This window comes from Crocodylus siamensis, chromosome 4 (genome assembly GCF_052110815.1).
Source record: "Crocodylus siamensis isolate JL-2025a chromosome 4, ASM5211081v1, whole genome shotgun sequence".
In the NCBI taxonomy this organism is placed as follows: Eukaryota; Metazoa; Chordata; order Crocodylia; family Crocodylidae; genus Crocodylus; species Crocodylus siamensis.
Genome location: NC_143398.1, coordinates 116,535,620 through 116,551,620, shown reverse-complemented (window position 1 = coordinate 116,551,620; position 16,001 = coordinate 116,535,620). Strand labels below are relative to the sequence as shown.

General features: G+C 44.5%; 1 protein-coding gene across 8 annotated transcripts in view; it reads left to right on the top strand.

The window, feature by feature from the left end:
* Positions 1 to 1,485: 1,485 nt before the first annotated feature.
* The window catches only part of RERG (RAS like estrogen regulated growth inhibitor), a 162,614-nt gene continuing 148,098 nt past the window's right edge, over positions 1,486 to 16,001 (top strand). The window contains exons 1-3 of one of the 8 annotated variants that reach the window (XM_090043525.1): positions 1,486 to 1,680; positions 1,995 to 2,068; positions 7,195 to 7,370. In XM_090043525.1, coding sequence (XP_089899651.1) covers positions 7,310 to 7,370 — 61 coding nt within the window. In that variant the 5' untranslated portion in view covers positions 1,486 to 1,680; positions 1,995 to 2,068; positions 7,195 to 7,309. Of the gene's footprint in view, positions 1,686 to 1,765; positions 1,937 to 1,994; positions 2,251 to 4,262; positions 4,294 to 7,194; positions 7,371 to 16,001 lie in introns of those variants that run through there. The other 7 variants (XM_090043522.1, XM_090043526.1, XM_090043524.1 and 4 more) reach the window with 7 other exon arrangements.

Genomic DNA, 16,001 nt, shown 5'->3' with positions numbered 1-16,001 from the left:
TCATATTAGTTTAGGGAAGTGTTGTGTAAAGCAATGTAAACTGTTTTCTTTGTAATCTCCGGTTGCAGGGAGTTGGGGACGGGGAGTGGGGAGAAGATTTTGATTTTAATTTAAAGTAAAAAGACTTCCTGAGAGTGACTTGGATTTTTGCATATGCTGCATTAATTAGCTGCCTCAAAAATTATTGCAGAGAAGAATTTTTCCAACTACTTGAGCTCATTTAATAAAAGATATCAGATTTACCTGAAGAGCCTTATACATTTTGCACAGTTTTGATTGTAGTTGTGTTGGTTTAAGGATATAGGGAGGCAAGGTTCTTTGGGTAGATGTGATACCTTTTATTAGACTAGCTGTGTAGTTGGAAAAAAGTTCTTTGCAAGCTTTGATTGAACCGAAAAGCTTGCAAAGAACTTTTTTACCAACTACTCAGTTGATGTAATAAAAGATATCACATCTACCCAAAAAACCTTTGCCCATGTCCTTTAGACCAACATGGCTCCAACCAAATACCCTTGTACATTTTGAAATGCAAAACTCTAAAACTCTTGGTTCAGAGATGATACCTTTTATTGGGCCAACTAAGAAATTGGAAAAAAATTGCCCTTCTGTGCAAGCTTTTGGGCCCATGTGCCCTTCCTCAGGCTTAGGGAAAATTAAACATGGTACAATCTGCCGAAGGGGACTTGTGCCATCTTTAATTTTCCTTAAGCCTGAGGAAGGGCACATGGGCCTGAAAGCTTGCAAAGAAAGATTTTTTTTTTTGTGATTTCTTAGTTGGTTTAACAGCGCTGCCAACTCTTATGATTTTTGACGTTCTTAAAGGCTACACTTCAGGAATATGAAAAAAAAAAGCTCTTTCTTTTACCTATATCTTTCACATACCCACATAAATATAAAAAGAGCTAACTTTTTCACATTCCTGAAGTGTAGCCTTTAAGAATAATGCCAAAACTCATGAGAGTTGGCAGTACCAGTCTAATACAAGGTATCATCTCTGAGCTAAGAGTTTGAGTTTTGCATTTCTTTTTGTCTCAGACCAACACAGCTACCAAATACCTCCCTTGTACATTTTCGTCAGGTACCCAGATCATAGCTGTATTGGAGGAAGAGGAAAAAGCAATCAGGACTGGTGGTAGAAGGGATATCTTTTATTAGACTAACTACATTTTTGCAAAAAAAAAAAAAAAAAATCTTTCACTGCAAGCTTTTGAACACCCTTCATCAGGCATGGGAGAAGAGACAGTAAAAGGTTCTCTTGGGTGGAGATGAGAGTTTGCCTTGCATAGTTTGAGCACTGTTTCTATTACTGTGGGCACGTCCCACAAGGGTTGAAATTCTTGTGCACGTCTGACCATCCCCATACACCCATTGCACACGGCCACGGCCCCCCAGCCCCAGCGGCGCCCTCCACTCGCTCCTCAACAGCCGGAGAGGCTCTGGCCGGCTGCGGCGCTGCCTGGAGCCCTGCAGGGGGCGCGCGCGAGCTGCCTGGCGGCGGGTGCCGGCGGCGCTACGCGGACGCGGGCGAAGCGCGGGCGCAGTGCGCAGCAGTCCCGCTGCCGCCGGCCGGGCTGTGGCGCGGGCGGGCTGGAGCCGGCCCCTGCAGGGCTGCGGCGGGGCCCGCTCCGTGCGGACTGCTGGCCTCTCGTCCTGAGCCGTCGTCATCTCGCTGGAGGGGAGGTGAGGTAGGGTAGGGTGGGGCGGGGAGGGGATGGGCGAGGTGGGGTGAGGTGAGCGCCGTGCGGGCAGATCCGGGTGCGCGGCGGGGGCGATGGCAGTAGCCCGCCTGTGGCTCGGGCCACTGCGGCTGTTGTTCCAGTCCCCACGCATCAGGCGGAGTTGAATCCCCCCGCCTCATCGCAGGCTGCTCATCGCAATGAATGGGAAAGTAACAGGGCAGGCTCCTCTACTCGCTTGCTGATTTTTAACGAGGCAGGTGAGGGGAGGTGGAGAGCTCCTTCCTCTGACTGGGGCTGTGCTACAATTGCTTCCAGGCTCTTCATTTGGAGGGCACAACGCTGACCTGTTGCGCCCATTCAACCAGTGACAGCAGCGGCTTGGAGTAAAGGTCTGTCTGTCCTCAGCATTGTGACAGCCTGTGTCCCCTCCCTTCCGTATTTGCAAACTTGAGGGGTTGATGTTCAGGTGCTGGGGGCTGAAGACCTCCTTGTGAGAACAGAACCAGCTGCAGTCCTCTCCTCTCCTGTCACTGCTGAAGCGAGGCAGGGACCAGCAGCCTCAGTGCAGAAGGTGGGAAGAGAGATCAGTGTGTGAGTTAGTGTGAATGTATACACAATTATTTTTTAATAAAGTGGAGGTGGCAGGTTTGTGGTTGACTTAAATGAAATGGAGTTTGTGCGCATGCGTGTGAGTACACACGCTTTTTTCAGTAAAGTGGAGGTGGCAGTGTTATGGTTGAGTTAAATGAAACTTGTGAGCTTGTGTGTGTGTGCATGATTTCAAAAAAAAATAAAGTAGAGGTGGCAGTTTTGTGGTGGACAAGTGAAATGTGTGAGTTTGTGTGTGCGCGTGTGCTTGTGTGCATGCTTTTTATGAAAATGAAGCGGAGGTGGCAGATTTGTGGTTGACTTCATTGAAGTGTGCGTGCGTGCATGCACACTTTTTAAAAAATAAAGTGGAAATGGCAGTGTTGTGGTTGACTTAAATGAGGTGTGTGTGCGCATGCACACTTTTTAAACAAAGAGTAAAGTGGAGGTGACAGTTTTGTGATTGACTTACGTCAAAAATAAGTACGTTTCACTTGTGGTTCTGGGAAGGGAATCCATAACACGGCTTTTGGTGACAGAGCAGCAGTCATACACCCCCAGTGACATTTGAGGATGAAAATAAACCTGTGATTTGTTTTGGCTCCAGAGTACACACAGTAGTATGTTAATCATCTTTAGAGGAAAAGAGTTTGTTTCACAGCAGCAGGCTGTCTTGTCTATCTCTCCCTGCTCTCATACAGAAACGTGGGGGGTCAGATTCTGAGTTTTGTGGTGCTGGGGTAAACTGAGAGCGCTTCAAGTTGATGGAGTAACTCTGTCTATGCAGCAGCAGAGCAAGGAGTTGGAATCTGGCTTGTAATTTAATAGCAGTTTGTATATAAATATAGGTCTCCTACTTGGGAGGAGACCCTTGAAACCTTCCAAAACAGTATTCTCCCAATATTTTGAACCAAAGAATCACTGTCAACCCTCATCATTTCTTGGTGAGCAATGTGCAACCTTTATCATCAAATTTGTACTGAGAAGGGGAAGGAGATCCAATGCAAAGCATTTACTGTGGCTTACCGAATCATCAGTGGAATGAACCACTGTGCTAAAACTCTCCAATTTACACTGCATGACTGTAATCACAGAAATACATAAGTTCATCACTTTAAATGACATGCTTAAGTGACTTTGGGCAGGCTTTCGGGTGGTGTTAACTATCTCTAATTTGCAAAAAGTTTATTAGGGGCCTCAGCAATTATGTCTCTTAAAATGCCCAAGCCAGGTGATTTTTATGAGATCATATACTGACTTTAAAGCACTCTCTTTTGCCAGTTTACTGTAAAAGTTGCAAGGGAGAAGATTTTATCAGCAGCATCACATCACATTCATGCCTTTCTTCTAACAGCTGAGCTGGAAGAAGAAAAACAAGTCTTGCTACAAATGACATTACATGACTTGCTGTTGCGAAAGCACGCAACCATGACTATTAGGGTAGAAACTGGAAGGCAAATGTATGCATTTTTTGGAGTGAAATTCCTGTGTCTCAGCTGTTATGTGAAACATTCATCAAACATTTAGCTTTTCCGAGTGCTTGTCCAAGATGAATATAATTTGATGTTTACTCGTGTGCAAATGAATTAAAAGAATATGGTCTCAAAGATCTATGGATATCCTTCTCAACGTAAAGGGTACTTGACTAGTTTTCGAAAACATAATACTGCATAATGAAGAAAACTGATTAAAACCTTATTTTAGTTCATGAATTTATTTTGAAATGAATTATTGCTTTAAAGTGGAGGAGAATATTAACTCCTGTAATATTTGTGATTGTATACGATACATCTCCTTGTAGTAATATTATAACATTGCAATGTTTATGTAATGCAGTGTATATAGACAATAAAGTCCGTGATGCAAGGAGAGATTTAGTTTGATGACACCATTAAGTGATGGTAGTGTCATAATATTAATTAATTGTGGACAGCAACAAAAATAAGCTGGTTTTAACTATCTTGAAGATCATACAGATGGAGAAGTTGAGGGACCTTGAAGTGACTTGTCTGGGATCACACAACAGGTGAGGAGGTAGTCAGAAAATCCCTATGTGGTCTTTAAAAATATATTATGAGCGACATAGGTGTCTCTTTTCTAACCCTCTGCTTTTCTGAATATTTATATATGAGCTGTGTCAGCTTTAAACAAAGAGGCTGGGGATAGACATTAAAAAAGCCTAAGCCTGAATTGTTTCAGTCTTTGCAGGTTAGTCTAACCTGCAGAGAGTGAACTGCTTTGCAAGTGGATAGACGTTTGGCCCATGTCTGCAGTGTCTCAAGCCAGAAGCCCAGGGGGCGCTAGAGCAGCCCTCCCTTCCCTTCCACAGGGAAGCTGAGCTGAGGAGTGGGGGGAGTGGCCAGGCCCCAGCAACTCCCTGACAGCCGGGAGCAGTCCGGGCATACAGGGCTGCCCAGCCCCAGAGGAGAATTCTTCCCCCTCCTCCTCCTCTCCCACCACAGCGGGGCCAGGAGGGGGGCTCTGTTCAGTGCTATGGGGTGCTTTTCTACCTTCCCCCCTGCCCTGTGGTGGAGTGAGGTGGGGTGGAGTGGGGAGGGGGGCTCTTCCCCCTGCTTCTCTCCCGTCACTGTAGGGTGGGGAGGGGGGGGCTCTGTGGGATGCTGCCCAACCCCAGAGGGAGACTCTACCCTACCCCTGCTCTGCAGGGGGAGGCTCTGTTCCATGCTGGAGGGAACTCTTCCTCCTCCCCCCCCACCCCAGGGGCAGTGGGAGGGTGGAGCTCAACAGGACAGGGTGTGGGTGTTTGGGGTGTGAGGGCGGGTGGGGGTATAGGGACCCCCACACACTTTCCCCAGGGTGTGCAGCCCTCACTGCCTGGCAGCAGCAGGTGAGGAGGTCAGGCCGCAGGCGTGGCTCTGGCCAGCACTGCATGGGGGGAGGAGGGAGTGGAGCCTGCCTTATCCCCGTGGCCTGCTCTCTGAGGCGGAGCTTGCAGCTCCAGCCTTTGCAAGGGGGAAAGCCTTGTGCTGGAGCCAGCTGTTTCCCCCAGTCCCTGCTGTGCAGGGCCCCACACTGCTGGGAGTGGAGGGAGCCCTGTCCCTGTACTTGCCTGCAGGTCCAGCAGGGCTTCCCCTCTGTGAGTGTGGAGTTGCAGGCGTGTCATGGACCGGTGATAGAGGCAGCCAGCCCTGTGATGGGGCTGAAGAGCACAGCCCCATGCAGCCTGCCCAGCTGCTTCTATCCCAGCAGCTCCAGGCTGCGTCTGCGACTCTGCACTCACAGCGGGGAAGCCCCGTGCTGGGCTCTGTGGGGAAGCAGAGTGCAGGGCCCCTCCACTCCTAGCAGAGTGCAGGGCCCTGCACAGCAGGGACTGAGGGAAGCAGTTGGCTCCAGCCCAAGGCTTCCCCTGCTGCAAGGCTGGAGCCACAGGCTCAGGGAGCAGAGCCGTGGGGATAAGGCCGGTTCTGCTCTCTCCCTCCACACATTGCTGGCCAGAGCTGTGCCTGCGCCAGGCACCAGTGCCCTGACCTTCCTGCCTGCTGCTGCGAGGCAGCAGGGGCTGCATGCCATGGGTGGAGTGTGTGGGGGTCCCTACAACCCCCACCCTTGCCCACACACCCACACCCTGTCCAGCTGGGCTCCATGCTTCCACTGCCCCTCTGTGGGGAGAGGGAGAAGGGGGTAGAGTTCTCTCCAGCATGGAACAGAGCCTCTTTCTGCCCCCCATCCCGGCTCTGGGGCTGGGCAGCATTGCATGGAGACCCTCCCCACACCCAGCCCTGCAGCAGCAGGGCAGGGACTGCAAGAGGAGGAAGAGTCCCTATTCAGCTCCTCACAGAGTCCCCCTTCCCAGCCTGGGAGGAGGAGGAGGAGGGGGAAGAGTCCCCCACCAGCATGAAACAGCCCTGCAGGACAACCTAGCTAGCAAGGCCCCCTTAAAGTGAAGGGGGCAGGGAGAAGGGTTGATTTCTCTCTCCCTCCCTTTCCTGCAGCCAGGGTGTGCCAGCTCCAGGGGCTCCCTCTGCTCCCCAGCAGACAGGCTGACCCTGGCTGCAGTGGGGGAAGGAGGGAAGAATTAGTTTTTTCCCCTTCCCACTTTGCCTTAACAGAGCTGGTCCTTGCTCTGGCCAGAGAGCAGAGGGGCAGGGTCAGCCTTGTGGATGGAACAGAGAGCCCCATCCAGTCCAGAGAGTATGCCAGGATGCTGGGGGTATCTCGTTTATCTTAACCAGCAAGGGGTCTGGGACAGACATTGCATAAACCGATTTGAGCCAAATCAGTTAAGTCTGATACTACATTCAACCAGGTTTATCTCACATTGGTTTTGGCCATTTTGAAACTGGTTTATATGCACTGAACGTCTGTTCGGTTACAGGTTTAAACCAGTTTCTGATTACTTAAACCAGTTTATGTGTAATGTCAGTCCCTAGCCAGAATGTCAGAGAACTTCTGTATAGAGTTTGTTTAGCAGAACAGGTAAAGTGCAAACCCTTCAAAATTCACTTACTTTCCAAACAAGCAACTATGTAATTGAGGGTTTGATGGGCAGGAGTTTAGCTATCTGCAAATACATTCATAGATAATTTTTTGGCTTTTAAATACATTCTGCAAACAAAAATCCATCAGAGCTGGGTCCCAAGTAGTAACTTGTATATAAACTATCCCAGCTGGCTACAAAAAATGGGATAATAAGGAACCTTATATAGTATCATGAGCTGAGCTCTGCATGTTATTGAATCACTACCTTTTGTTCAATCAAGTTTCACAGTGGCAGTTCACAAGGGACAAAGTGAGACAGACATTCTTATGTATATGTATACAAATTGTGTCAAATGCTAAAGGTTTCACTAGAGTTCCTTCAGCAATGGAGGCTGTGTTGCACTTTGTATAATTTAGAAAAAGATTTCTTTAAGTACTGAATACATGCCTGCTCAAAGGATTGCACTTCTTTGGTATTCTCCTGTAGGTCCCGCATTGAGGTCATGATGACATGGTGAAGCTGAAAGTAGGACCTGGGAACCTTTCCTCTGCTTCAGTTTTAGTACTCTAGTGAATTTGCCACCGGTTCCACTTTTTCCACCATGGCTAAGAGTGCAGAAGTGAAACTGGCAATCTTTGGTCGAGCTGGAGTGGGGAAATCAGGTATGTTTGTTTTGCTTCTGTTTGCAAATGGTTGGCTTTTGGCTCAGTCTGCTCACTTTCTGGCAGAACTTCAGAGTTGAGCTGGGTATAGAATTTGTGGCAAACATCAGGATCAGGCCAGAGTCTGTTTTAGATATCCACAGAAACTCTTTTCATGCTCCAGGTTCTACAAAAAAGAAGTACTGTTCAAAATCAGAGTGGCCTGATCACATTCCAGTTGAGGTCAGTGACAAGGCTTCTATTGAACTTTCATGAGAACAGAGATGGACTAACATTGTTAATTTGTCTCTACATTGCTTACATCAGACTAAGGTGTATTGATTTTTTTTTTTAATTCTCTATGCAAAAGAGGGTCAGAGCTCATGTGAAATAATGGGTTGCTTCTGGGAGATTGAGTGCTATTGTTTCTGCAAATTGTAGCGGGGATTTCTGCAGTTCAGCAATTCACAGTCTCAGGCCCTAATAAAGTATGTTGTAAATAACCTGAAACTAACATCCAAGTTGAATGATAATGGAGCGGTTTTCACAGGATTCGAAAAAAAAAATGGAAAGACCAGATCAGGTCAGAGTGACTTTTTGGGTGACCCAGCTTTACACTGTTTTTGAGGCAGACAAGGCGATGACTGACCATATCTGTAAGAGTGCTATTTTGGCCTTAGCATGGTGAGGAAGGAACAGATAATACCTGTTTCCTACAGACTATCCCTTCCTTTGGCCTCCTTTGATGATACCTTTGAATTAGTAATTTAGTAAGTTAGACCTTGTTTCTGTAGTCAACAGTTACAGAATTTCCACTGACTTAACGCCATATGGAGGACTCGGATCTTCAGGGAGATGCTGGTGGAGCACCTCAAGTGAATTCAGCCACCATGTGACCAACCTAGCAAGACAGGACAACATATTTAGAAGAGTTCTAAATATTCATCTGTCTCACTGATCTTGTTCCAAGCTTTGTGTTCTTCACAGCGTTCTGGATTTTGATGCAGGAAGCTCTTTATGATGTGGGCTTTGTATTTAGGGCAGCATGGTGGTGCATTTATGGAAACAACCATGGGCTGGTAAGTTCCTATATCAGAAACACTTTAGAATGTAAGAACCATCTGTTTCTAGACAGTTTCTTCTTTGCAGAAACTAGGTGAATCTACATGAGACATTTGCTGTGCAGTTGACAAATTAGCTTGGGTTGTCAGGCTGATCCCGGCCTACCCCCCCCCCCCGCCAGCTGAGGCTGCTCTGACCTGGCTCCACGTGCTGCAGATGAATAAACTGAGGAGCTTATTGCTCTGGAGTTATTTGCTCCCAGGCTTACATTCCAATAGTGCACCTGAATAGTGCACCTGGGAGCAATAAACTCTGGGGCAGTAAGCTCCACAGTTTATTCATGTGCAGTAATAGCATGTATAGATGCTCCCACAGAGTTATATAATACTAGAGACACAATCTACTGTAAGTAGTTCTGTAGTGTTACATTAACTTGACAAATTGAGTGCTATCTTAATGTCTGTACTAATGAAGGGAAAAGAAGGCAAATATGTTCTGAGCCTAATTCATTGCATATGGCAGCTTGTATGTTACCTGTATTTGTCAATGTTTAGTTGAAATGCAGCAATGCAAATCTAGAAAGTAACTTCAGCTTACAACAACTGAGGATCTAACCCATAAGCTGATATTGTTTTTACTTTGCTAACTTCAACATCAGTTGCTTATAAAAGTCTGGTTGTTCTGAAAATATTTTATCTGAGAAAAATGGGTGAAATAACTCATTTCCATCAGTCTCAGGGAGAAAGGCACAAATAGAAAAATGCATAGGATGTTAGGAATTGTATCACCCATGCAAAAGCAGCTCAAAAGCAGCTCAAATTGAATCTTTTTTTATTAAATAACTGGAGGAGCGCTTGTGTGACATGATTATTGATTTAAATTCTTACCTGTGTTTCTAGTGACTTGAGTGTTACCTGAAACTTTAAAAATTAATCTACCTATACTTTTCAGTAAAGGTAGTTCTACTTCTTTATAATTTACTCTATTTTAGTTTGGCAGACCCCTTTTGGTTTATGGGCAAATTCTGTTTGTGCTCATCACTGATGATCATAATGTTTTGGTTAGGACAGAATGCTGTTGGAGCATGTTTAATGAGAACCTTTCTGTGAAAATAAAACAAAAAAGGAAGTTCCCACAACATATTTATATTTAATTTGAAGTTTTTAATGAAAAAATACAAAACCTAAGCATTTACTCAGGAGGAGTATGAATTACCCTAATGATCACCTAGTATGTGAGTACTATAGTTCTTACCTTTTTTCTTCTCTTTGGGTCATTAGCTATACTAGGATTTTCTGGTAAGTATATTTTATTGGGTCAGTACTAGATCTATGTTGGAAATCAATCTAACATCCCATGACATTTTTCTAGATTTTCAGTAATCTTTCTGTTTTTCGTTGGGGCAAACCTTTGATCTTCAGAAGTTTTTATGGGAGAAATGTCTGTCTTGGACTAGCCAATGACCTACTAGTTGGGACAGTCACCCTGATACAGAGTAAGGAACTGAACCTCAGTTCCTGATGTCCCAGGCAAGTGCCCTAACCACTAGGCTAATGGCTTTTCTGGGATGAATTCCCCTTCCTCCCTTCTCCCCATTGCCCACCAAAAATCCATCCTGAATTTGAGAACTACTTTTTGTAAAAATGATGTGTATGAGTTTGTTAGAAGTGTTGTTTTCAACAAATCAGTATATTGCAATAAAGTGTTTTTGTTAGACAATTCCCAACCAGCATAGCTTAACTGCTTTTAGCACTAGTGCTGCTATGCATTTGCTATCAGCAGGGTCAGGCACAAAATAGTTCCAAAGGAACTGTTTTGTGTTTGATGAATGGGCAAAGTTTTAGGATGGAGAAGATGCTGCTATGAAATGGCTTTTTCCAAGAAAGAGGGAGATCTTTATTTCTGAGTGTCCCATCACGATGTGACCAGTTATATGATATATTGTGTGGAACTGATTACTCTGACTAGACAGGACTCAAATTCACTAATCCAGAGAGTTGGAAGGTAAGGTAAGCTCTAGAAGCCAGAACATGAGGCAAGACACTAGATGGATTAGCCACATGAAGAAGGAAATGCATGGAGCAGTAAATAAGGCCATTGTAAGTGCCAAGGAGTCATGCCAAAATATTGTCACTGGCATTCTGTCATCTCTGGCTCATCTTCCTTCCATGAGAGAGCCAGATGCTTGGTCCTAGCATGGTTTAAGCCTTTTTTTGGCTTCTCCAACTGAAAGCAGAACATTTGAAGTTATAGACACATATTGTAATGTCCTGGCAAGATTCCTCTTCTGATTCTCAAACAGAATGGCTAAAACTATGGCAACCATAAAACAACTGCTTTGTAGAAGAAACTGTGCTAGAAGAGGAGACTTCAGGAATTTCTGGAATTTGAAATCCTTGGAAATTTTACCACTTGTGTAGTGATAAGCTCAGGACCTAAGCGTTATTAGTTCTAAGAAGGTGTCTAGTAGGATGTGCTCTTGTCCTTTGTTTGGTATAGTCCTACCCCACCAATTCAAGGCTCATAAATTGGGATGAGCACAGAAAGCTGGGTTGATATGTATAAACCAGACTCGTGATGAGCCTTATAGAAATGCTATGACCAGAGAAAAGTAAAATGGTCCTTGACTTTTACTCCCAGTTTTTCTTGAGGTCTCTAGGTTTGAGAGAGTCACTTTTTTAAAGGGTTATGGCAAATGTTATTTATGCTGGGCATCTTTTACTGCACATCCCGACTTATTCTGAGATCAGGTACTTGAGCAGTGGAACTGCATTCATCAGTCCTGCTCTCTCAACTGTTGACACTTGGATATAGAGGGAATTAAAATCCTGGTGTAACTGACGCATCAGTATATATGTTGCTGCTCAGTTTTATGCAGCACCTTCATTCCTACGGAAATGGGATTCCTTAGAGCAAGTGGCTCAAAAGCATGGTATTCACAGCCATTAAAGACACAGAGACTGAGAAAGGTTGGAAAGAAATAAATGTATGAAAAGGCAAGGTGGGAAGAGGGGACTATGAAAAGCAGCAGTAAAATGGTTGAGATGTCTTCTCCAGCTCATAATTTAGCTGGCCTATGAATTTGCCTAGGAGAGTCTTTTTGGACTATAGAAGGATATTATCTAGCTGCAGTATCATGTCCAACAGCTTAGCTTAACGTCCAACCACCTGTACAGCTTTCCTTTATATGAGCTGATCATAGGCCATCCGATTCCAAGATTTTGCCATGGCATATAGAAATTCTTGTGGACATTGACAACCAATCCAGTCCACTTCTTATATCATGGATTGCATTAGATTAAGTTTAGTTATTAGTAGCTTACGTAGGGGTGGGAGAGCAGGGCATTAGCCACCAGACACCAACTTAAGAAGGGCTCTAGAATCACCCCCACCTGCACAGACTATGCCCTGGCAGCAAAAACAGCACCATGGTGCTTTTGGACATCATACTTCTTCTGTAAGAGCAATAGCTGGGGCGGGCAGACAATGCTGCAGGGGCAGCAGCAGCCACAGCCAGGGACCATTTTTGAGCTCCCTGCATACATAAGAATCCTGCATGGCCTCTCATCTGCTCTTGGACCACAGAGTCCACTAGTGCTCAGTGATAACCTTACCCCCAACCTCTCCCATTCTCCTACAGGGCTTGCCTAGGATGAAGACCCTGATTGTTACGCCTCTGTTAGCTATTGTTGCATAGCAGTATGTTGGGGCAGTACTTTTAATTTGTTCAAGATCTTGATCTGTAAAGTCGTTTCAGTCATTTCCAGCTGAAGAGGGCCCCTCTTCACCAGAAGCGAGGAAAGAATTTTCTGGTCTGAGTTGCTCTAATGTTGGGTGCAAAAGCCCTGAACAAATCAGGATGTAAGTGTCTAGCTGGTAATTGAATACTACTATTTTACACCAAGAAAGGGGCCTGGGAGAGGTAACTGGCAATTGTGGATCCCTATAGCGAAAGCTGAAGGAACAGCCAAGCTTGAGAGGGAAGCTTAGGTTCAACTTTGAGTTTTTTTGTGATTATTTAAGTGAGTAGTAAAGGCAAATCCCAGGAAGAGCTCTAGTCTAGCAGACATTGCAACATGCTTAAATTTGCCTTTAGGAGCATAAAGCTAAGTAAGGACATAAATTTGAGGCATATTCAGTGTGTGCTGAAGAGTTTTGGAGCAGTACTGGAATTTTACTTGCATGTGGTAGCTAGGCTCTTGCTCTCAAAGCAAAACTGTTTGAAAAATGAAACTGATGTATCCAGGGTTTTCTTCTGCAGATCCAGGCATCTGTTATAACTTTTCTTGAACCAAAAGGGAGAAAATCAGCAAACCAAATTTTATTTTTTTCTGTTTTGGGAAAGAAATTTTGCAAAGTGCTGAATGCTTTTTGCAAAGGAAGCGCAATCTTAGAGAATTGCATTGTAGCAGAAAAATCTTGTACCAGCTATCTCTTACTTGTCCAGAAGGCAAAACAGAACTGAGACACTGTACAGCTTCATAATCCTTTTCTTTTGGGGCTAATATCTTCTATGAAAATCTGTAGGATAAAATGTTTGTTCTGGGGCCAGTTGGAAATGTGTGGGTCATGTTTGAAAACTCAAATAAACAGAAAAATATCAACCAATCCTTCCTTCAGCTAATGCCAGAAAGTTAAGTCTTCAAATCAGGGATGGATGCCTTTCTAGAACATTTGCTTTAATCAAACAGTAACTGGGCTCAATACAAGAATAACACATTGAAATTCTACACCCTGTGTTACAAAAGGAGGTCATACTGCATGATATAATGATCCCTGCTGGCTTGAAAAATTGCTGAGTGTATGAATGAAGTAACAACAGCCAGAAAGGGAAACCAAAAGATTCAGGAAGAAGAAGAAAAAAATATGTTCAGATGAGATTTTAAACTTATAATTAACACATTCTCATTGGCACATGGTATTAGGTCATTTCTGTTGTACACTTTTAGGATTTGATGAGAGAAAACATTTTACCAGAGGAGGCTGAGTTTCATGGAAGAAGCTTCAGAGGAGGTGGCTGTCACCAGTAGTGGCAAGAATGGGCAAAGCTGAGGGCAAAAGGTGATGCTAGAAATGATGGCAGGAGCAGGAAAGGGTGTAGAGAGAGGAGCTCCAGGTCAAGTCCATAGTTAACTCCAGAAACAAGAAGGGGAATTTCAAATAAAGTTTTAAAGCAAGTGACAAAAATAGTAGTCTTCACTTCATGTCTCTTCCTCCCTTTCCCCCTCCTTCTACTGTTACAAAAAATATAACTTCGGTCTTAGAAATCTCTAGTCTCATGTTTCCTCCAACATTTTAGCTCAGGGTATATACTAGGAAATATCAATTTTTTTGTAAGTAGCCATTACTCATTAAGCTATCAGCTGTGCTAGGGGCAAAAATAATTGCAAAAAAGCTTTGAAGTCAGGTTTTATACCAGTTTCCAAATCCTGGAAAAATTACCATAGGAGGGTACTCTGGAAGTACAGAAAAGTCAGTGGGAGGAGATTCTAGGCATTTTGTGATGATAAGGTGTGTAAGTTGCTTTCATTACTTATCTACAGAGACTCCTTACTACAGTGCTTGTTAGAGGATCAGCAGCTACACCCAGTGTATTCATTTAGTCCATCATGTAGTGTTGGCAAAACATTATTCATTTTCTACATTAGCAAACCCCACCTCTAATACCCTTTGATTCTAAGCCTTTCATTCCAGGATGTGCTTTTCAGAGTGTTGCACAGGTTCTTCCAAAGCACTTCTTGCTCATGAAATGAAGTGAATGAACCCCGTGTGCCAATTAAGTCTTTAAAATGGGTTGAATTATTTTCCTCCATGGAAAGCATGCAGCAGAATTTTGGCCATTGAACAACACTTCCTCCGCACTTGCTACCCTCTGTACATGAGTTCATGAGTAGTTAGTATCTGGTGTAGATAACTTTGTTTTGGTTGGTTTGACATTACATTCTTTTCCTGGATGGCATAGAACATTTTTCTAGTCAGAAGCCAAAGCTGTTCATTCAATCTTGTCCAAACTCATTTCCATCTTGTTTAACTGGAACTGACAGCTACTGTACCTGCATCTCCTTGTAGCAACTGGTAGAGCTGTTAGAATTAGGTTGATTTTTGCTGCTACTTGTTTCTGTTTAGGTTTTGCTAAATTCAGTTTGCTGTTTGACTGTTTAGGGAAAAGATGTCAGACTCCGTGGTTGTTACAGATTACACAGACTGCTTTTCAATCCTACTCACACATACTGCCTCACTGCACTCTCCCTGAAAACACAGAGACCTTAGTCTTTTTTTTTTGCCTTCATAAGTTGTTGAAACATCCAGTCAGAAGATCCTCTTTGTTGGAATGGTCACTAGGTTCACTTACCTTGTTACCATGGCATGTTGTATAATGCTTTTGCCATAGAATGCACAGTAGCTGAAAGTGTCACTGAATAAAATGATATCTTGGGGTAAGCTTTCATTGGATAATACCAAATGCTGCTTTGAAGCCCCCTTCTTACATCTGGATGGATGTTTTCGTTTTCTTATCCCATCCTGGATAAGCCCCTAACTTTTTGTCCTCTTCGCCCACCCCCGTACACTTATCTCTACCACAGTTCCCTCAGTCACTGCCTACCTACATAAACCAGACCCTTGCCTTCTTTCCTGTTTCTTCTCCCTGACCTCCTGCCTTCATTCACTAGCTTCATCAAGCTTTGCAGTCATGTACTCTACTCTACCTTCTGTTGCAGCTGCTTCACTAGTCTTCTTGCTCATAATTGCTACAGGCTCCACAGTGTGCCCTGCCTCCATCCCTGCTTCCAACACCATTCCTACTATTTCTGTGCTCATCTTGTTAGACCAGGTGCACAACTTTTTTTGTGTAGCTGGCCAGATGAGTGGTACAGGGCCAGTTCACAGTCTGTATCAGACCCCAAGCACCAGGATTCAGCTCTGTAGCATCTCCCTAGGGCTCTTCCCTGCCCATACTGCTTCCCTGGGGCTTTATGCCCATTCCTTTGGCTCCATGTGCCTGCACCACCTACTTGGGTCCCTGTGCTGTCAGATCTGGGCCTTGTACTGCCTCTGTTCAGCCCTGTACTGCCTCAAGCTGGCCCTGTTTGCTTGGATCAGGCCCCAGGTTATGTCTGTGGCTGATCTAGCATTCTGTCAGTGGGAATCCTTCCAGTGGGTCTGGAGATTTGACAGTGGCAGTTGTTGCCATGACTCCTCCATTGCCAGATTTTCAGACTAGTGGGGACTTCTGTGAGTCAGATGGAATGGCTTCGCAGGCTGAATCTGGCCCACTGGCTGGGGGTTGAACATCCCTGCATTAGACCATAAAGGCTGAATATTCTGCATGTTGCAACTGATCAGTAAGTGCTGCAGTGAATCACATGGCAGCCAGGCATGAGATCCTCATACTGCCCTAACAGATAATCTTTGTACTTGGGTTTGTGGATTCTCAAAACCTCTTAAACTTCAGGCCCATTGGTCGTCTGGAAGCAGCTTCCAGCCAGACTGGTTTAAAAAGAGCAGCAGCATATCAATTTATGTAGAAATAGGTTCATTCCTTTGTAGAAACTATTAGTATTTGTCCATTGCAAACAAAGCTAACCAATC